Source organism: Anoplopoma fimbria, chromosome 9 (genome assembly GCF_027596085.1).
Source record: "Anoplopoma fimbria isolate UVic2021 breed Golden Eagle Sablefish chromosome 9, Afim_UVic_2022, whole genome shotgun sequence".
Taxonomy (NCBI): Eukaryota; Metazoa; Chordata; class Actinopteri; order Perciformes; family Anoplopomatidae; genus Anoplopoma; species Anoplopoma fimbria.
In genome coordinates, this window is record NC_072457.1 from 21,042,506 (window position 1) to 21,064,705 (window position 22,200).

Sequence of the window (22,200 nt, forward strand, 5' to 3'; positions counted from 1 at the left end):
CAGGTCTTGTGTTTCCCCCAGCTTTAATAGTGGAGTCACTCCTTTTCCCTGATCTAATCAACTTAATATCACGCTAGGAGTCAATAAAAGATTATAATGTGGCTGTTTGTATACACATACCACCTACAAACCCAACGGTTGTCATATTAAATTAGCAGCATCAGTCATAACCCAGATTTCATTACATGTTTTGAATAGAGTTATTCTTAGGGAAAGTATAGATAAAAAAAAAAGAAAGTGGATAAAAACTGAGGGATTTTGTTATAGTGCCCCTGAATTAACCAAAAACACAACCGTTCATGAACATACCACAATTTATTCCCCAAATGTTTTTGCCTTCATATAAAACCCCCAAACCTTAATTTTTTGTAGCTCTTCACATATGTATTATTTGCTATAACCCCCAAATAGGAACCCCCAAATTTTCTTAGAATATTAAATTAGTTTTTCTTAAATTGGTTGGAGAAAAAACAACCAATTTGTCTATGTTTGGTAATCCAGTTTTAGTTAGGAGGTCTACCTACCAAAATGTTGTGAAAAATCAGGTGGATACCAAAGACCAACAGTGAACGGGATTTATTCCCAAAAAGCACCCTCAAAGACTAGATGAAGATGGACTATTGGGCTGTGACAACATTAAAATACTTAAATCACAACAAAAACTTAAGAGAAACACATTTTTCCACTTATTTCACTTTATGCCTTAGGGCCAGCTCTGCATAATATTGTGTGTGTGTGTGTGTGTGTGTGTGTGTGTGTGTGTGTGTGTGTGTGTGTGTGTGTGTGTGTGTGTGTGTGTGTGTGTGTGTGTGTGTTTGGTTATGTGTGGGTTTTTATTCTCGTCTGGTCTGTGTGTTTTCCAGTTCTCCAGAGGAATATGCGAGAGGACACTGGGACCGTTGTGTTATTTTATTACACACATGATAATAATCTCTAACCTCACTGCACCGCCCCATGGCTTCATGCCTTTTTTTCATCACATGATGGCAAGATGACGCTAAACAAACTAGAACAGAAGCAGAACTTCTCTTTAATTGATTTTTGTTACTTCGTTAATTTGTTTTTTCAATATAATTCTCTGGAAAATGTGACTGGTAATGGTTCCAGTTTAGAAAAAACAAGCAAACTGGGCAAATCTAACTTCTGCAAACACACACCCATTCAGACTGGGGCTCAGCTTTTGGACTTTTGGACTTTTGGACAGTTTTCCTTCCTGATGACTATGCAAAGAGGACCAATAAAAACAAGTTGAACCAAAGTCCAGTCCAGTCCTTTGGGTCATTGTAATAAAGCGCTATGTTAACAGGGATATTGCGCCACATAGACTGAATTGTGGACGTTGTTGTGACGCCATGCACCCGTTAGGGAGTGAGGATGGTAGATGGAAGGGAGGAGGGTTTTGACTCAAAAGCCTGAGGGTCCGAAAGCCATTGCCCGACCATGTGCTCCACATAGATGTTTTTGCAGACAGGGATGCCTCAAAGGCGTATTTCACATTTGCACCATGAAACGTTTGGTTGTTTCTGGTGCAAAAATTGGATCGCACATCTGATGTAAAAGCTCAAAAGGGGACACAGCCTGAGAGCTTAACCCCAAATATTTGTCAGTTTTTAACATTTTGGGCAAGCTAAGCACAAAGACTGGAAACAACTAGCCAAACGGCGAATTAACCTTTTTAACTTCTTTGTGTGTCTGTACAAATTCAAAAGAAAAGAGATATGAGGTGTTCATTGGTGAACTTTATGGTAGCTAGTATGTTAATTTTGTTCCCATTTAGAAAAAGCCAGGCTAGCTGTTCAGAGTCTGCGTGCTAAGCTAAGCTAACCAGCTGCAATCTTCTCATCTGGCTCTCCAACCAAAAGTGAATAAACCCGTTTCCCACAATGCTTCGGTGACAGATTGACTTCAGCGAATCTTCTGTTAAATATTCTGCATGCAGACAAAGGAAACCTGCACCTCAAGGTGTCAAAGTACAATCCACCTGTCTGCCAGCTGCCCTGAGAAGAAGTCACTGTGTTTGTTTGCATGTGAGTCCGTCAGGATCGTCCATATGTCTGCTGCCCACCGAGTTAACATGTCATGTGAGCAGCTTATACTATGCCTTTCCCTTTTACATTATTCATCACTGAGGTGAGCGTCTATGGCCGATCTTGGCTGACTCACTGTGACTCGCTTTGTGTTTGTGTGTGTGTGTGTGTGTGTGGACCCACAGCATGACTCACTCAGTGCTTTTAGACCGATGAGGACAGCGGTCTCATAGAGGGCAACGCAGGTTTTATACAAGAAAAATAGCCACTTAGATTAGATTACGTAATGAAAAAAACATTCCTCTCTCTCTCCTTGTTTTCTCTCTCTTGTTCTGTTTCACCTTCCCCTCTCTTCCCTCTCTCCCCTCATTCTCCTTTCTCCTTTTTAGTGACGCACACACACACACACACACACACATCCTAACTCAATCACCTGCAAATGGATCTTCACACCCGCAGGCAGGCACATACGTACGCCGTCTTTGGCAGTTTCCACAAAACCACAGGAGACAGACAAAACACACACACACACACACACACACACACACACACACACACACACACACACACACACACACACACACACACACACACACACACACACACACACACACACACACACACACACACACTTGGACACACATGTTTAAATCAAAGAATACCTCATTGTTTCTCCCAGGAATGATTGGCCAAAGGCTCAGCATAACCTTTTTTTTCCCTGATGCAATCCGATGCTGTTTTCTGTCTGCTGACTGGGCATTATAAACCTGATATCTCTGTCCATTTGTCTCCCCTCTCCTTTAATACAGTCAGTGCAGTGGAGTTTTTTTTTGACCCACTCTGTGTGGTTGTTAAGTGTACATCCATGGTTCAATTGTGGTGTTTCACATATCAATGATAACCAGTTGAACAGATTGGACTAAGAGGTGGGCTAAAAAATAAATAAAAAAATAAAGAACATTTCCTCAGAGAAACAATGTAAGGCTTAGCTTCACTTTGATGTAATTTACTTTGATTGAATCCAGTGATGTTCTAACCTTAAAGGAAGAGTTGCTTTTTCTGCTGTCTGTTAGAGTTAAATGGAAGATAGATACACTGCCATATCTGTCTATTTTTGTAATCTGCACAAAAACCAAAGTAACAAAAAAAAAGTGCTGGACCATTTCTCAGCCAGACAAAGTAACGTCCTGGAGTCTTCACTGGTTGCCTGGCAACTGCTCAGAGCCAAGAAATAGTTGCTTATTAGTGAGCTTTAACAAGGCTGGAAGGTGGATTGTGTTACCTTTGGACAGAGCCAGGCTAGCTGTTTCCCCCTGTTTCCAGTCTTTGTGCTAAGCTAAGCTAACTGGCTGTAGCTTAATATTTAGTGTGCAGATCTGAGTGTGGTATCATTCTTCTCATCTAAATCCCTGCAGAAAGAAAATGAGCATAATTCTTAAAACTTCTGCTTCAAACATTATCATAAAGGGAAATTGAAAGTTGCATAAATTGTTGTTCTGCAGTGAACTTCTGATGCAAAACAAATGAGCTCAAATCCTAATTGCACAGTTTGGGTAATCACATTTGTGACATTTATCTTATAATCTGAGGCCTTAGCTTAAAACAATAATTTATTTTTCACGACAGATGGATCTTTGTGTTGCATAACAAAAGAGTAGGAACTGTGTTGTTAAACTGCTGTGTGTGGCGTCACACTGTTGTGATGACCACATGTTAGATCCAAAGAGATGATGTGGATTGAAAATGTGCCAGGGCACATATCTGAGTAAACTAATATCAGCGCCTGTAATTACTGATAGCCCAATGATCGCCCTCTGTCTGGATAAACCTGATTAGCATCGACTAGGCTGTAAGAGGGCCTAATCCACCGTAAGGAGGGGGCAGGCAGGGAGGGAGGGTGAACAGAGAGAAGCGGGAGGATTCAGAGGGTGAAGGGGAAAGGAGAAAGGGGAAACAAAAGCAAACATGGTGCAAAAGGATGGAGAGTGGAGGAGTTACATACTGTTGGGGTGGGCAAAATAATAGAAACATGTGTCTGCATCACCTGTCAACTAAATATCCTTTCTTTTCATATTCCTTAAAAAAATAAAATAATTGTTGTGTACTGCATGGTGATGTGGTTCTAGAGTGTTATAGTGCATGAATGTTGCCGCTATTTGAAAACAATGTATTTGAGTTTACTAGATGATTCAATTCCATTTTTCCAATAATCCGATGGGTTTCTAAATGATTTATTTTGTTTAAGATGTATGAATGTTCCTGTACCCATAAAGGAACACCTAATCCCTCTTTTTATTTGATAAACATAATGTCTTAAAGTTTGGCATAATTTGTAACAGAGTTACTTTTTTCACCAGCCCAGTGTTTTGTCTGAATTATCATACTTACAATTTAAAACCTCGTACAAAATGCTTTACCAGAAAAGCCATTGACAATTATGGACATGCAAGTTAAAGTGGCAATCTGGAAGATTTTCATTGAAGGAGGTAACTCAATGGGGATTGAGCTTTTTAGCCCACTAATGAAAATATTGCAATATTTATATATTTGCAAGGTGTCTGTGGCGACTTTCCTGAAACAAAACAGTTTTTAATTTCACTCAAAAAGAAATTCAAAATCAACCAGGATGTATAGCTTAAGGATTGCCACTTTAAGTAAAGTAGAAGAGGTGGAGAGCAAAAGGGGAGGGACTGTGATGATTTGAAAGCAGATGGGGTAAAATACAGAGAGGAGTAAGATGAGGTCAGGGGAGACAGAGTGAATGAAATAAATGCAATGTCCATGATTAGTTTACCTGAGAGACCATTGGCATCCCTCTCTCTCTCTCTACCGTATTCCTATGTGTGTCTGTGTGTGTGTGTGCTGTGAACATACAGGGATCCACATAAAAGCTCAAATGTATAATGTGATACAGTACTTAATATGAGAGAAAATCAATTTACACACAAATATAAAATGACCACAGTGTGTGCATGTCGTGCATGCTCTCCTCCACATCCATGTGGATGTGCACGTTTCCATACCGATGTAATTTCAGCATCAGATCTATCAAGTTTGTGTGGATTTTGCCTCTGTATAATCACCATTGCAAAAATAAGTGATAATAGCTTGAGTGGCGGAGAAAAAGAGGGAGTGAGAGAATACACATATTTCCTTGTCGTTTACTGACAATGCAAAAGTGGCCTCCACTTAAAAGGCCATAAATGCATTAACAATCCTCTTTGCATTATCGGGGGCAAACAGAACCACAACAGCAATCTGTTTGCTGCTGATGAGCACTGCAGCTGCTGCTTGATTTCATAGATGTAGATGTATATTTTCTTTTAAAACTACAGTAAAAAAATGTAATAATATATATATATATATATATATGTCCCTGCCTAATCACTTTTAAAGTGTGTTACAGTAAGAAAAGTGGTATATAAATAATGTTAAATATGTTATAGTGCACTGAGGATGTTTTCTCTTCTCCAGCAACGCCCTGCCTTAATCTGCACAGCTACAGTTATAGAATTACAGTGTATAGATTACTGCACCTTGTTGCTGCTCAGCAAAACCAACAACCACGGTCTTAATGCTGGCCACTGGAGCAGGGTGGAGTGCCTTAATGTTAATTTCCCTGGAAGTCTGTGGAGGCAAACATGCACTTACCTTTGTCTTCTTTTGATCTGGGGTTGCTTTTTGTAGTTTGTGCTAAAGCCTCTTAAGGGATACTTAATAAATCAATATATATTGCAGACAAAGGTGTGCTTTTCATCACTGTGGCAACTTATTGTATTCGTATTAAGATAAGATAAGATAAGATAAGATAAGATAAGATAAAATAAGATAATCCTTTATTTCTCCTGTTGTGAGTGAGTCCATGAAGAAACAGATTTCCAAGTTTTATGTGGAAGAATAATGACATAATGCATAATGACAATAACTACTCCTTAAGACTATCTGCTGAGGAGACTGAGGTCATTTGGAGTGCAAGTAGCACTCCTGAAGACCTTATTCGACTTTGTGGTGGCATCAGTCATCTTTTATGCAGTGGTCTGCTGGAGCAGCAGCATCTCGACAGCCGACAGGAAGAGACTAAACAAGCTTGTCAGGAAGGCCAGCAGTGTGCTGGGGTGTCCACTGGATACGGTGGAGGTGGTGGGAGACAGGAGGATGATGGCCAAGCTGTCATCCCTGATGAACAACACCTCCCACCCCATGCAGGACACCCTGGCAGCTCTGTACAGCTCCTTCAGCCACCAGCTGCTCCACCCCCGGTGTGTGAAGGAGAGGTACCGCAGGTCCTTCCTTCCTGCTGCTGTCAGGCTGCACAACCAGCTCTGCTCCCAGTAGACCACATGACACTAAAAACCTCTGCAATACAAATACACTGTGCAATACAATAGTTATAATAGTTTCTGTCTGTATATATAATATTTCAGTTACTGTGGATTCTTTACTGTTTTTTACTGTTTTTTTATTGCTCATTTGCTTATTTATAATACTTATTTTTGATCTTGTTTTTTTTACTATGTCTCTTGTTTGCACTATCCTCTATGCTGCTGTAATCCTGTAAATTTCCCCGCTGCGGGACTAATAAAGGATTATCTTATCTTATCTTATCTAATAAAGGATTATCTTATCTTATCTTATCTTAATACGAATACAATAAGTGCAACAAACTAATACGAATAGAAATAAGTGCAACAAACTAATACAAATACAATAAGTGCAACAAACTAATACGAATACAATAAGTGCAACAAACTAATACAAATACAATAAGTGCAGAAACAAACTAATACGAATAGAAATAAGTGCAACAAACTAATATGAATACAATAAGTGCAACAAACTAATACGAATACAATAAGTGCAGAAACAAACTAATACAACAAACTAATACGAATACAATAAGTGAAACAAACTAATACAAATGCAATAAGTGCAGAAACAAACAAATACAATAAGTATAACCACAGGACGCTTTTAAGGCAGTCGGAGGGCCTCATCTCATAATTTCTCCATACAGTTAAGAATAAAAGAAGCACACAATGGATTTTATGTCTTTTTTTTGGTTTTGTTTACTATGTGGGAAATATTAAATAAATATTAAATAATATATATTTATTTATTTATTTTTCAGTTGTTTTTTTTTCTCCTCATTTCACCCCTCCTGTCTCGGCCGCTGGGGGTCGCTGTGTTTTTTTCAGCACCGACGCCTTCACCTCAGCGTGACGTCACAATCTCTTCCGGGTCCACACACACACACACACACACACACACAGACCATTCACTCCGCTCTGCTCGGCTGAAGATGAATCTAATGAATCTAATGAGTCTAATGAGTCTAATGAGTGCATAGTCGTTGTACGTAACCGCGTCCCCCCACAGAAGGGATCACACTGCACGTGGCTGTCTGCGTTGAAAGGCCTTTTGCTGAGTGTCGTGTGTGCGCGAGGCTGCCGTCGGGTGAACTCACGAGACTCTCCGTCGACATGTCTGCGGAGGAAGCGGACAAGACGGCCGCTGCCGAGGCCAGCGCCGGAGACGAGGAGGAGGAATGGCTCTATGGAGGTGATGCGACCATGCTAAGCCAAACTAGCCCTGCCTGGATGATAGAATAATAATAATAATAATAATAATAACAATAATAATAATAATAGTAATAATAATAGTAGTGATGAAATACTTCTATGTCATGTGTTATTGAAACGGGACACGTGTTTAATACTAATGTTGGTCCATGTTGGATTGTGTGCATGAAGTTTAACATGAGCATGTGCTTTCTTTTTTTTTTCCCCCCCTCATATTTCAGATGAGACTGATGGCAAAGATGAGGATGAAGAGGCCAAACTGAATGCTGCAGTCAGGTGTGTGTGTGTGTGTGTGTGTGTGTGTGTGTGTGTGTGTGTGTGTGTGTGTGTGTGTGTGTGTCTGTGTTCACACATAGTTCACACATGATCAAACACACATCACACACACACACACCTGTTTACATCCAGAGGAAAGCTTTCTCATTCTCATGGACTGACTGTGGACCCGTCATTATATACAAATCTACATCATTTTACAGGCTGATGACAAATACACATTCTTAACAGCACCGGAAAACTAACTAGATTAAAGTCATTGTTTTGTACCATTTTTTTTTTAATCCTGTGCTACATTTTTTGCATTGTGATCATGAAGTTGGAGAACATGAGAACTCTGCTTTTCCTTCTCTCTATAGTGCACCTGCTGATGCTTCAACAGAGGACGCTGCAGGACACGCTACAGGGAATGGAGTGTCGTCTGAGGTAGGTAACCGTGGTCCGCGTGCAGACAGTTCCAGTATGTGCTGCATCGGGTGCCCTGTGTGTTTATGTGCTTACTTACCTCCCAGTGCCCCGTCTCAGAAAGCAGGTTTAATGGAAACGCTGAGCTAGTTAACCCTGAACTCTTGAGTTTTCAGTTCCATAAAGAGAGGCAACTTAACTCTGGGTGTGTTACCATAGTAACACTTTCATTTATGATGTTTTATTTCCTCATTCATTCACTCAGTCCTTATCAAAGCACGTATCAAAGCGCATTTATTGACAAAGGCTTACTGTCTGAGTATCATACACTGTAGGTTAGTTTGTAAATCCTAGGGTGGATATTAGTTTGTGACCAGAAAAATCTAACGCTGCTTTTACGGGTTTTCAGACATTTCTTTGTGCAGCGTTTGTTTTTGCCCTCACATTCAAATATTACACAGTCAAGTCACTCTCAGCACGGAATAAAACTCTTGAGTTTTCCTTCTCAGGGTTAGTCAACTTGGAATTAATGGAGAGGCTCAGAGTTTGGTAAACCTGCTTTCTGAAACGGGCCCAATTCCCATCCCTCTCACAGTTGTTTTCTGTCCCAATGAGAACTGCTCATGCCTCATCCTTTTTTCTGTCAGGCGACCGGCGAAGGTGAGGGTGACGGCGAGGGTGAAGGTGGAGGAGCAGGTGAAGATGTTGACAGTGACAGCGACAGTGATGATGACGACGATGATGTCCGTGTCACCATTGGAGACATAAAAACTGGAGCCCCGCAGTACACGTAGGTTTTCAGTCAATGTGTGTTGTTTTGCGGTTGATTTAAACAGCCACGGGCTACTTTAAACAAACTTGTTAACAAAGTTAAAAAAATAGTTTGTCCACCACAGAATATGGTGTTTATGACGGCTAAGTAAGAGGAGACATTGTGACAGAGTTTTATTTATTTTGTCCTCCTAGAACTTATGGAGCTCCACCTGTCAATCTCAACATAAAGACCACAGGCTCCAGACCTTATGGACAAGGTATTGCCCTCTATTCTTGAACAGCTTTCTGGTTTGAACTATTAAAAAAACAAACTTGTTCTTTTCTGCGCTCATCTGCACTATTCAGTTCAAAACACTGATACACAGAGCATGCATATATATATATATATATATATATATATATATATATATATATATATATACACAGAGAGTATTAAAGAGTTTCAACAAAATGTTCATGTCTAGTTAACATGTTATGATGGTTATTATTCTTTCCGTAGCCTCCAAGATGAAGGGAGTGGATCTGGATGGTCCTGGAAACATTAACGGGGTTCCAGTGCTGGAGGCTGACGTGGAGTCCTTTGAAGAGAAACCCTGGAGAAAGCCAGGTGTGTGTGTGTGTGTGAAGCTGGAAAAAAACCCAGTAGAAATGTGTAACTGTTTCTTAACCCTCCTGTTATGTTCATTTGTCAGGAACAGCAATAATGTGACCCGGTGCATGTTTAATCATCCAAAGGTTGTTAGAAATCAAAAAATATATATAATATAGTTTGTTCCTCATTAGCAACACCATTACTAACAATACAATCAGTATTTAGTGTAATGGCGTTATTCACCCCTCACAGATCATAGTTCCATTAGGACAACTCACTCGTTTTCATGAAAAATACATGTTCAAACCATTTTTAGGTGCATTGGAAAAACCTAGATATAAATTGCATTAGTCTTACATAACATATATTTTTGTTTACATTTTGAAAAACTTCTTTTTTTTAATGGGGTGATGTAGATGAATAGAGATGAGACACCTCTTCTGTTCAGGGTCATATTGACCCGCTCAATTAAAATCAAGCCAAATGAGTCATAAGGATTTGTATTGAAAGTAAACTTTATTTATGTTTATTTAAAGTGACTTTTTGACCCCAGCAAGGATAAGGAGCCCCATATATGCATGTAAATGTGTTTCATCCAGCTCCTTCCACTTCTCCCCAAAAACCATCTCCCTTCTAGATTAGTCATTTCTAGAATGAGTTTCTGTATAGAGTTGGGAATGACCAGCTCAAAAGCTTGATGTCTGTGACACGAGTCACTGCCATCCTGGTGCGGCTTGGCAATGTCTTTATAATGTTTTCGGCAGACAGCCTGACTGGCGTATATTGGGTGAGGATGACCACTGTACTGTATTTTTTTGACATGAATGTCTTGCTTGGAGGAATAAGAATCAATTTTCCTCATAATCTGAATTGACCTGAAGATGGTCTACATTTTCAGACACATCCTCCTCTATTTTACTGTTGTGATCAAGGATGTGTTCCAGAGCCTCCAGGGCTGTCGTCCTTTAGTTTCTGTTGCTCATGTTGTCTTACAGTCAGCTGCTGTATTGTATGTAGCTGCGGAGTGTAATGTTGGTAGGAATCCCAAGCAACCCTTTTGCATGTTTCGACCCATCACCTGCTGAGTGTGGGCACAGTTTTCCCGTGCGAAAATAAAAGGTTCCCGTCAAAGTCATAAAAGTATCTGTATTTCTCGCACAGGTGGGGTAGTGAGAAAGAGTGTGTGGGTTGCAAATACATGATAGGAACCATTTTTATTTTTAACGTTGATTACACTAATTAAAGCAAGTAGAAGAACTGAAAAAGTACTAGATTTTCAAAGTTTGAAACGGGTCAATTTGACCTGCAACATAACATGAGGGTGAAGGCACCTCACTTATGATCACTTTCAGGATGTTTGGTGACATACAGGCGCCCAGAGGCAGTATTTCACATGTTTTGTGTGTGTGTGTGTTTGTGTAGGAGCGGATCTGTCGGACTACTTTAACTACGGCTTCAATGAAGACACATGGAAGGCTTACTGTGAAAAACAGAAGAGACTGCGCATGGGCCTGGAGGTCTCTACCGTCGGCTCTGTGACGAGCAAAATCACTGTGAGAGACCAGGGCTTAATCTGTCCTTTTCTTTCTGTCAACGCCCTATTCATTCCCCTTCAACTTCTGTTTTCTAAGCCTCTCCCTCTCACCAGTTAGTTGGAATGAAAGCAGTTTCCTGTGTGGTTTTATCTGGAAACTTTACAAACATGTCTATCACCTCTTGTTCTACAATGTTGTAAAGAGACAAAAAACTATCTCTACTATGATTATTAACACATGAAATATATTAACAAGCTTATTTTTTGGCTCTTTTTTTTTTTAGGTTCAGCAAGGCCGGACAGGAAATGACAAAGACATGTCCTGTTTGCCCGTTCACACGTCCAAGCCAGACTTCACATCACCCGTCAGCCTGTACAAGCCCACTGTCAGTCAGGTCCCCAGGTAACACTTGTGCTTTTATCTGCACTAATTAAGATATCTGGTAATATAACACACAGTTTCTACTTCAAGTGTTTTCATCCACCCTTTTTAACAACATTTTCAATGTAAGTATTTAAAAAAAACTCAGTGAAATGGCCTGGGAAAAAAATGTTTTCCGCTTGGCTGAGGTGAAAAAGTTGGTATATAAATATTATGTGAACATGAAGCATGTGACTTAAATGTCCACTGAAGCTGGAGTGAATAAAAAAGGCGGCAGATGAAGGGACCCGATATGACACATACTATATATTTCCATCATACATTTCCCGACATTTGAGGTTCTGAAAGGCACCTTTTTGAATACGTCCTATTATTGCACCCTCTTCCTCTGCAATGGATTATTGGCACTAAAAATGGCCATGTTGATGAAACACGGCCAACTAGCTCGAAGATACTAAGTAAGCTTACGCTAATCAGGTTACTGAGCAAGGCTGTTGCTAGACTGCTGACGTTAACCCTGCGTTCTCGTTGCTCCTGGTTGCCAGTTGGTTCCGGTGCTAACATGTAAATATAACAATACTTAAGTTAGAAATTCACTCACCGAAAAAAAAAAACTGGAGCACATGACTTCTTCTTCAATCAATCATTTTATTTGTCACATGAAAACGGTACAAGATTACCATACTCCAGTGAACTGCAATCTCGTCAGCTCCTTTTAATTAACCTTATTCACCATAAAGCACACAAACCTCCTGCTTGCCAGAGTCCTCTGTTGGTACATAGAAAACATGGCCGAGAGGTTAAGTTTAGTGACTGAACTTGGTCGAGGTGAAACCTAGAGACAGCTATGACGCCACTCAAAGCGTCCACTCTTAATTATGCATAACTTTAAGCCTTAATATAATTGAAACGGGTGTATAATATAGAAACCCACACCCTGTACAGTCTTTATTAACGTTAAAATAAGTTATAGAGATGTAACGGATTTGGAGCAAGCCTCAAGTGGCCGTTTGCAAACTGCAGTTTAAGGCATCTGAGAAGTTGCCGCTCGGTCAACACTTACACACACACACACACAGAAGGATCATGGGAGAAGATGCTGAGCGAGGACAGAGGCGTGTGTCCACTGTCTGCACACTAACCGGGAGATGAAATACTCTGACAGAGTCCGGGAGATCATATCGATCCTTGCCTGAGGAAAGTGAGATTTCATAATCCGGATCATTCCAGCCCCTGGTCACCACCAGGTCTATCAGTGTCCCTGTTGCTAGAACAGGTCATCCCGTGGGCTGTACGTGTGTGATTGGGCCAACGTTGCTGTAATCTTCTTTACCCCTGTCCTTTGTTTCAAAATGGTAGGATCTCTCCCCCTCAGTGGCCTGGTCCTCCTCCTCCTCAGGACATGTCCTATTATACGTAAGTTGGCACGGCCTTGTCCCTGCAAGGTTTAATGATGGCCCGATGGGAAATGTGTTGATGTACAAACAGGTGGGGGCCTGGTGTTTTTCTTGACCATGAAACGTGACCACAGAAAAACTCCCGGTGCTACTTCCAAGGCCCCAAAGATACTTTCTTTCTTTCTTTTGACGGCAGTAGAAGTAGACGAGGCGTATGCCCAGTGTCTTTATTTCCATTTTTTCATAATCTTTTCCCAGGAAGACGAGCGGAACTATAGATGTGATCGGCGGAGGGACGGCCACCATCAGCAGGGTTGAAGGGCGACGCAGACACAATCTGGAAGGCAACAATATCCAGGTGCACAGAAGCAACGCGGACGCTCTTTTTGTTCCACTAAACTGGAGTTAAAGTTGAAATAAACTGTGGCGTGACTGCGTGTGTGCGTGCGCGTGTTTTCATGCTGCCGGTTTTTGTGCAGGTGATCGCCGAGACATCGGATGCCGAGCCGACTCCAGCTAAGATTCCCACGTTCTTCCCTCCTGGACCAATTCCTCCAAACATCCCACCACCTCCATTCCTCCCTCCACCACCAAACGTCAACGCTGCACCCCCACTCATCCCCCCACCCAGTAAGTTTATCATCATCATCATTTTATTATTAATATTATTTTATCCTATCTCACCTTGTATTTGCTCTGTTTTATTGTTTTCATTGTGTGAATTCTCTTTTTCTCTCTCGTAGGGTTGCCCATTACTGTTCCTCCTCCCGGTTTCCCCCCTCCACCCAGCGGCCCCCTCCCACGATCATCCCCACTATGGACAGGTAATTGTTTGTTTCAATGTACCAAATTCTCATTTTAGGGGTTATTTCTTTGCTGACAATTAAGCTAAGATACCTAATACGGGCTTTCGTCAGTTGTCACTTGCTGCCACGGTAAATATTCACATTTCCTGCAACCTGATGCAGAGCAGTCAGACAATAGGGTCAGTGAGGCCGTTATGGCAGAAGCAGCCTCCTTTTGTGGCTGAGCATTCAGGATTTGTACCATTACTGGAGTGGAGTTGTCCTATAACCATCAAACTCAACCATTTACCCGTTTTGTCCCCCACGCTAACTGGCAACTTGATCACCCACGACACAGAGACACAATGTGATACTAACTTAATAATACTATTGGCTCATGAGCTTTGTTAGAAGTGGGAACCAAATGTCAGATAGCTTCCACTAAGATAAAGAAAACATTCATTTTGGACCCGTCAACACTTTTAACACCATTCAGTCATCATATTTATTTTAGCAAAAAGGAAACTTTATTCTAAAAGCTCTGTGGATGTAATTCAGCTAGATAAAAATGTTGTCAATATGACCTTTTTAAAGCAGTAATGTCATCGGTCTATTACATGCAGAGCTACAGACTTTACACAACAACCACATTAGCTCTACTGCTAAAGTCTCCATATAATCTACAATCAACACACATCCTGTCCAGCGCCTTAGCTTGTTGAACAGGTGACCAGATAAAAAATAATCAGGGAACAGTGCAGTTTACATCTATTTTCAGGCTAGATAGACAGGATACAAATTCCTTTTTCCTATATCGGTGTATGTTACATATTGTGTCCTAACATTCTTCTCTTTCCACAGTGGCCACCCTGGAGGTTATGATGGCCGCTCTGTCCCTCCCTACCCATTCCCTCAAGGTAGGAAGCTTTTAATGTCACCTGTTTTTTTTTTTTTTTTTACCCCAGCAGCACAACAAATGTCAGAATGTTTTTTTTTTTTTGTACATTAACAGGATATAAGATGTGATATATATGAGAACTAACCACTGCAATGTGTTATAACAGTGCAAACGAGGATATCAAATATGCATTTTTATACCATTGTTTTTAGTGTTGTTGGAGACGCGTGTATTTTGACATTGTTTAATGTGCATTATCAACTACTTGCATTATCATTGACAATCACAGGTTGCTAACTGGATTTGAACAAAGTCTCATTTCAAGGAAACATTTGAACACAAAGTAATAACCGTCTCTGGGTACCTTCCTCTTTACCTTGTCAGGCGCATACCCTCCACCCATGTCCGGAGGCGTGCCTCCTCCTTGGCCCCCCATGATGGACAACTCTAAACCCTGGGACTACTATGGCCGTCGGGAGGACAAGAGAGAGAAGGAGAGAGAGAGGCCCAGAGAGAGGACACATGAGCGGGAGAGAGAGAGGGAGCACAGCCCTTCAGCGATGAGCTACACCAGGTGATTACCAGGCACAGATTCTGTCTATGGAGGAGCCAATCCGATATGTCAGAGAGGTATCAGCATAGGTCCTAGTGAGTGGATCTGGTATCTGCAGCATGGGCAGATATCATGAGTTGAAGTATCAGTAGATTTTTGTCTTCAATGTTTTAAGCTTTTTGCTCCGTCTTGCCTTGAATAACACGTCAAAAATGTATAAAAAAATATTTTAAGCAAAGGAGGGATACGTTTATGCACCTTTTAAACACCGACTGATAAATGACAAACTTATTGTGTCATTAAAAAGCTGTATTTTATCAGAGTAAGGGCTTGTTTGGTATGCGTGCAAACGTAACGCAGCAGACTCTCAACCTCCACAGCGACGATGAGCGGTTTCGTTACCGCGAGTACCAGGAGCGTGGTTACGGGGAGCGCCATCGGGACCGGTCGAGCAGAGAGAAGGAGGAAAGACACCGAGAGAGACGGCACCGAGAGAAAGAGGAGGGGCGCCACAAGTCCTCTCGCAGGTACGTGAACACGCACACAACCTCTCTGTTAGAAAGACTAACAGTTTGCACACCCGGACAATCAGAACAATGCTGTTTCTTTATTTCCATGTCTTTTAGCATATCATCACATACGTAGCCATAAAGTGTAAATATAAAAACATTATTTTTTTTATTTTTTATTATATTCTTGTTTTAAAACAAATCAGCTGAAAATATTTAAATCAGCTTAAGACAGAGTTAGCTTGGCTAGCTAACATTAGCTAAGCTACTTATAAAATCTGCAGGCTGCAATTCAATCGGGGCTCGGAACAAAAACAGAAAAAAAAAAAACATCTTTCTTTACCTTTTGCTTGATCCGGTCCGGTCTGTTTGTGTCATGTGACTTGTTGCGGTAAGACGACGCGAGCTAGAGTTGCAGAGAGGAGTTTCTCTGTTGCCAGAGTTTGTTGAGTAGCTCGGTGTTATCGAGGAGATTCTCCATGTCGTGGCTGCGTATTCGGCTGATTTCGACCATGAGAATGCAATGCAAGATTTCCGAAGGAGACTTTTCCGAGCAAACAGACAGACAGACAGACGGATCGAGCAAAAGGTAAAGAGGAATGTTTGATTCTTTTTCTCTAGGGTCATTTCCTACCTCACTTTTTATCGTCCAACATGGGGAAAAATGGGTCCAGGTTGAAAAAGAGCAAAGTTACGCTTTCATGACAGCAACTAAGTGGTATAAAGACTTAGCAAATGGTCAATCGTCAAGCTATCTTCCTGTAACGGAATATCAGAAATGTTTTCTGTTTGTGTTTGTCTCTGTTATTTTCCTAACACATCTGGTCCGTCTCCATTTCACTTCACCTTTTCTGTCTTTCACCCATTGATCTCCTTGTCTCCATTTCCCCCTCTCTCCTACCTGACCTTTTATCTGCCTCCCCCTATTGTCTTCCCTCTGTGCCCTTTCCTCTCTCTCTCTCTCTCTCTCTCTCTCTCTCTCTCCTCTCTCCGGTCTCTTTCCTCTACCTCTCTAAATCTCCCCTCTCCTCACCTCCTCTGCCCTTTTTCCACACTTTCGTCCTTCCGCTTCAATTAGCAGCAGTAGCAGGAGGAGGCACGAAAGCGAGGAGGGCGACAGCCACCGGAGGCACAAACACAAGAAGAGCAAGAGGAGCAAGGAGGGCAAAGAGGCCGGCGAGGAGATCAGCGCAGACCAAGAGAACCAGGAGACCATGGAGTAGCGATGGCCACGTCCCGTTTTGTCCTCCCTCCCTCTGTCTGTCTCTGGTTGTTGTTTGTCCCTCCGTCTCTCCCACCAAGATGAGAAACAACAAAAAGGGGGAAGATGAGCACAGACCAACAAAACCAGAAAGTTGCAGAGCGATCGATGGGTCCTGTCACTCTCCTCTCCATCAATCACAATTCTCCTCCATCCTCACCGTCACCTCAAGCGGAGAACGGACGGAGCAAAGGAGGTGGTAAAGGAGGGGGTGGTCGTCCTCTTTACTCCATCTGTCTTTCCATCACTAGCTGACACCAGACAAGGCATCAATCTGTCTTCCCCCCCCTCCCTCTCTCGTCCCTCCCCTCCCCTCAGAGCACTGCTGTAACGATTAGGTCATGCTCAGAGATTTCACTGTATAGTCCCAATGATCAGCAGATTCAGCTCTTTTTTTTTTTTCTGTCATTTGTTTGTTCTTGTCCAGTATGAAGACATCTATAGAGTCAATTTGTTGAGTTCAATTAAAAAAAAAAACTTTTGATAAGACATCTTTTTGTGACTTTTTTTGGAAGTAATAGTCAGAGAATCTGTCATTTATTAGTTTCCCATCATAGTATTTCACAGAACATTCACTAATCATAATTGAATGCATAATCTACCCATTGTTCATACTGAAAATGACCTTTGGGGTTTAAAATATTGTGACCATGGAAATATTTAAAAAGGTCGCTCTCCCTCTGTGTGTTGGAATCCAGCTGCTCCGCCTGCTTAGCCGTCGCCATGTTGAGAGCCGTGTGGAGGCAATAGATGTGCTCCGGAACATCTGTAAAGTCCCCTCCCACTTAAGCAGTGTTAGCTTATTGTTACCCCACACTGCTGAAGGGTTAGGTTTTTCTGTGATCAAAGGAAATCTAAATTTAGGACGAGCAATCGAGCAGTTTTTAGATTAAAAAAACATATTTCATATTTTCTGGATTTCTTCAATGAGGGAGAATGAAAGTGAATGTAACTTTAAACGTTTCTTGTAAGGCAATTGAGTTTTGTGTAAAGAAAAGCCTAAAAAGACAAATTATTACTCCAAGCAATTTGTGTGTCTTAAAACATGTCTGGAGAATAGCTTTAACATAATCCCACCATGAAATGCATTATCATAATTTATCTTTGAATTTGACTTCAAAGGAACGTGTTTTTGATGAGTAACCATGCTGCTGCTAAAGAGAGATATGTTTAATGCAAGAAGAGGTGTATTTTCTATACAACTTCATACGACCCGTAAAGATCTTTCCTGTACATGTGCACATCAAGGCAGCTGTTTTGTGTGTACTTTTTTGTGTGTGTGTGTGATTTCAACACATTCTTAAAGGGTAACAGTTCTCAGTGGGGAACAACCGGCAGAGCACAGCAGAGGTTATCAGTAGGTGAGGACAAAGTTCAAGTGAACTTCAAATTAACATATGATTGGAAAATTTTGAACTTTTTTTTTTTCGGACGCATTTCTAAAACTTGCTAATAGTATTAATGTTTGATTTCTAGTCCGGCAGATTTGATCTCTCCATCAAATGACTCAAGCTCAAGATTTGACATTCAGGCTCAGTAGCTGTTGTGATCTCATCCAGAACACTCTTAGGGCTTAAGTATGAAAGGTTAATTATTTCACTTGTAAACAATTGATTTATTACTTTCTCACCGTTTTATTTTTTAGCATAATTAGTATATCTAATTAGTGCTACTGTATTAAAACTACAAATTTACAGTTTGATTTTTATTATGTCACTCTAAAGTTGCATAAGAACTCTTTATGCAATGCGAGTACTTCTGATGTTTGCACAAAAGATATTTACAAAAGATATAGGCTGTGTGTGCCACGACATTCACATCCAGTACATACTGTATACAGACACACTTACACCTACACACACATACACATACACACACGTACATGAAATAAAAGTAAACCGAAGTCTTTGCAGTTTTGGTTAGAAACTGAAATGAATCACTCGACTGCAGGGCATTTATTTCTAATGGAGTATTTTTCTGGTATTGCTACTTTTTTTCTAGTAAATGATCTGAAAATGTCCTCCATCACTGATATGTTCATAAAATCAAGTGCAAGAAACATTTTTGTTTACTTAAATGCATAACAGCCTCTACTGTTACATGTGATCGGATACAGATTCCTCAAACAGGTCAAAGTCTCCCTCTCTCTCGGCCCATGCCTGGTCTGTTTGCTTTGCTCACATCCCTTCACATAAAAGTCAATGTGTGCTGGGGAGATGCATCCACTGCTGATTTGAGGCTTGTGTCAGGCAGAGAATAGATTCACCTGAGGACCAAAGGAAATCTGAGCGCAGAGGACAAACTGGGAAGCACAGAAGGAGGAAAAAAAAAACCCATCAAGAGAATGAAGAAGTGTGTAGCGGTTGTCGTGGTGCTGAGTCTCCTCTCAGTGGGACTCTCTGCTCCTCTTAGCAGCTGTGACACTCTGGTGAAACCCATAACTCTCAGCAATGAGGACGTAAGTGCACTTCTGCTTTACCTTGTATCTTAAGTGTGAGTAAGTAAGTGTAACTGTGAACGGCAGTAACCTGCCATGTTTCAACTCGTCTGTCCTTCTACGAACACATTTTTGCAAAATACATTGCATGCTGTACTGATGTCATTTGGACCCTGAACTTGTTTTCAGGTCCCAGAGGCTTTGGGGCTCCAACAATGAAAAGTTGGCAAATCTCTATAGGCAGCACCTCTTTTCACAGGTCCCTTATTTCCTAATACTTATTTAGAAATAACTATGTAATATGGTCCAAATTGTAAAGACAAACAGGAACGTCCTTAAGAGAAAAGCACCATTAAAATTTTGGAAAATATTCCTTTATCATTTTTGTTTATAGGAAATGTATTTCCTTATATTTTATGCGTGTCTAATCTCCCTAAGCATTGCTATAGCAAACACTGTCTCTATTTATCCTATAATTACCCCAAAAATGATCCTGTTCCTTCTACAAATTTAAATTTTGCATCATTTGGTAATCGGAGCATGGAGGAAACAACTATACGTCTCAGAATTCTCCCATGAGCCCACAGGAGGTCCCGGCCTCCACTGTTTTAGAAACGTTGACGTTATGTACACTGTGATCTGTCTGCGTGTGCTTCAGATGTTGGGAAGGTGGCTGTACGTCGGGGGGTGCTCTGACCTCCCAGGAAGCCGCTCCCTGGTCCACCTGATGAACAGCGCCTGGCTGGACATCACCGCGACCGCCCAGAGCAACATCCTCAACCTCGTCCAGACTCAGAGAATGTAAATACCTCACCTGAACTGTCGCACCACGGGACTGAAGGCTGTATGTTTCTAGAGGAACTTTTCTTTTTAATACCTAGACATGCATCTTGTTAATGAGATATATTTGCACTACATCGTTTTCCTTCTTGCCATATCCATTCCCTCATTCGAATTTCTTGGTACAGACATCAGCAGCACCCTCAAATGGGGAACATCAATACAGACCACATTACAAAAAAAACCCTGCTTCATTCTTCTGGCTTTCTAAAGAGTCTGTCATGGTATAATGCTTTACTATTTTCTTCACAGATATGGGGAATGTTCCAGCTTAACATACAATGTGATCTTTGAAAACAGCACAATGTTGATTGGTGAGCAGAGAGGAGCCACAATGTATCAGAGAGATTCGTTAAGAGTGGAAACCTGGATTGAAACACTATTCCCTGTGTTTTTCACAGAGCAACCCTTCCACCTCAAGGAAGTCTACCTGCCCACTAACTGCTCCGATTGTCTGGTTGCCTATGAACAAGTTTTCACTGGCAAAGAAACCTTCACCAGCTTCCTGCTTTTTAGTAAGACACTCACCTATCAGTCCTTAAACACTGCATTGACCTGAACATTCTTCTAATTCAACCTCGGACATCTTCATTTCCAGGCAGGAGACAAAGCGTCTTACCTGGAGTCGTGGAGATGTTCAGGACACAAGCAGAATGTCTCCGGATGCCGTCGCCCATAATGATAGACTCAAACTACGGTGAGAATTATTTATCTCCACACTGTGCCTCCATAATGTCGTACAGAGCTGTTTTTGTCTTATTTTTTAATGTGTATACCAACAGAAATCTGCCCAGACAACATCGCTCCCTCAGAGGGCATCAGCGCCCTCAACTCTATGTTAGAGGCCAAGATGGGACATCGAGTTGCAAAACTCCTGGATGCTTTTTTTGACATGTTTGTGAACTGATTAGTTTAGTCCTTTTGTACAGAGAAAGTGTGGAATTTTTCCCTCTTGGTTACATAAATAATTAAAAGAATTAAATAAAATGAAGAATGAGGAACGCCCTTGGACTTTTTCTTCTTCACAAATACCCCTCAAGAAGATATAAGAAAACAAAAGATGCACAAATATAGCGAGTGGGCAGCAACTTTTGGGTCTAGAATACAATGCAATTTAGTAGATTAACCAGGAAACTGCCTTTCAAAAGTGAAGACTAGCTGTCGAATGCAAAAAAACACCAGTGAAAAACAAACATGAAGTCTGCATAGAAGGTTTACCAAAGTAAACAGCCCAGTAAAACATGCAGAGTCCACAAAAGTCGGGCAGTGGCAAGGTAGCTCTGAGATTTCTGCTCCTCAGCAGTTTGGTTGGACTGGCTCCAGCAGAAGACGAGGAGGAGGGAGGCCGTCTTGTCCTAGTGTCCCTTTTGCTATCTGGACGGCCGTGTGTCCGCATGCCTGTTTCTCTGAGGGTAGTGTGGGCTCGACGTCACAAGGAGAAAGATTAAGTCCCCACTAAGCTCCCTCATTTTAGCTGAAGCAACCTGGGGCCCAGTATTCCTCACTAACACGTCAGGGTTTGCCACAGCGTGCTGTGTAGCTTTCAACCTAGCCACTGCCCGACTTCTGAATGATAAATGGACTGTACTTGTAAAGCGCTTCTTCCGACCACTATATACTCAGGACATACCTGTCTGATGATGCCCAAGAATGTCTGGAGCTGCAGACTATTTTCTGGGGTTAGATTTATCTCCTGCATCCTCTCACTCATATATCCATAGCACTGCTCTGGGCCTGCTGCACGGTGGTGTGGTGGTTAACACTGTCGCCTCACAGCAAGAGGGGCCCGGGTTCATTTCCCGGCTAGACGAGCCTTCTGTGTGGAGTTTGCATGTTCTCCCCGTGTCAGCGTGGGTTCTCTCCGGGTTCTCCGGCTTCCTCCCACAGTCCAAAGACATGCAGCTTAGGTTAATTGATGTGAGCGTGAATGGTTCTCTGTCTGTATATGTCA

At 41.5% G+C, this 22,200-nt stretch overlaps 2 protein-coding genes across 2 annotated transcripts; both read left to right on the plus strand.

The window, feature by feature from the left end:
* Positions 1-7,276: 7,276 nt before the first annotated feature.
* Positions 7,277-17,461, plus strand: fip1l1b (FIP1 like 1b (S. cerevisiae)). Its single transcript, XM_054605307.1, is given in 17 exon segments — positions 7,277-7,586; positions 7,828-7,882; positions 8,242-8,308; positions 8,935-9,077; positions 9,254-9,318; positions 9,561-9,668; positions 11,076-11,206; positions 11,472-11,590; positions 12,929-12,985; positions 13,225-13,324; positions 13,446-13,596; positions 13,710-13,754; positions 13,757-13,790; positions 14,613-14,668; positions 15,034-15,223; positions 15,583-15,729; positions 16,793-17,461. Coding segments are annotated over 17 exon segments (1,689 nt in total). The 5' UTR covers positions 7,277-7,507; the 3' UTR covers positions 16,935-17,461.
* A 1,701-nt stretch (positions 17,462-19,162) lies between these two features.
* LOC129095800 (uncharacterized) lies at positions 19,163-21,252 on the plus strand. The gene is made up of 6 exons (XM_054604360.1): positions 19,163-19,430; positions 20,068-20,210; positions 20,502-20,563; positions 20,651-20,764; positions 20,848-20,946; positions 21,032-21,252. The coding sequence occupies exons 1-6, from the start codon at positions 19,317-19,319 to the stop codon at positions 21,154-21,156; spliced, it is 657 nt and encodes a 218-aa protein (XP_054460335.1). The 5' UTR covers positions 19,163-19,316; the 3' UTR covers positions 21,157-21,252.
* The last annotated feature ends 948 nt before the right edge of the window (positions 21,253-22,200 follow it).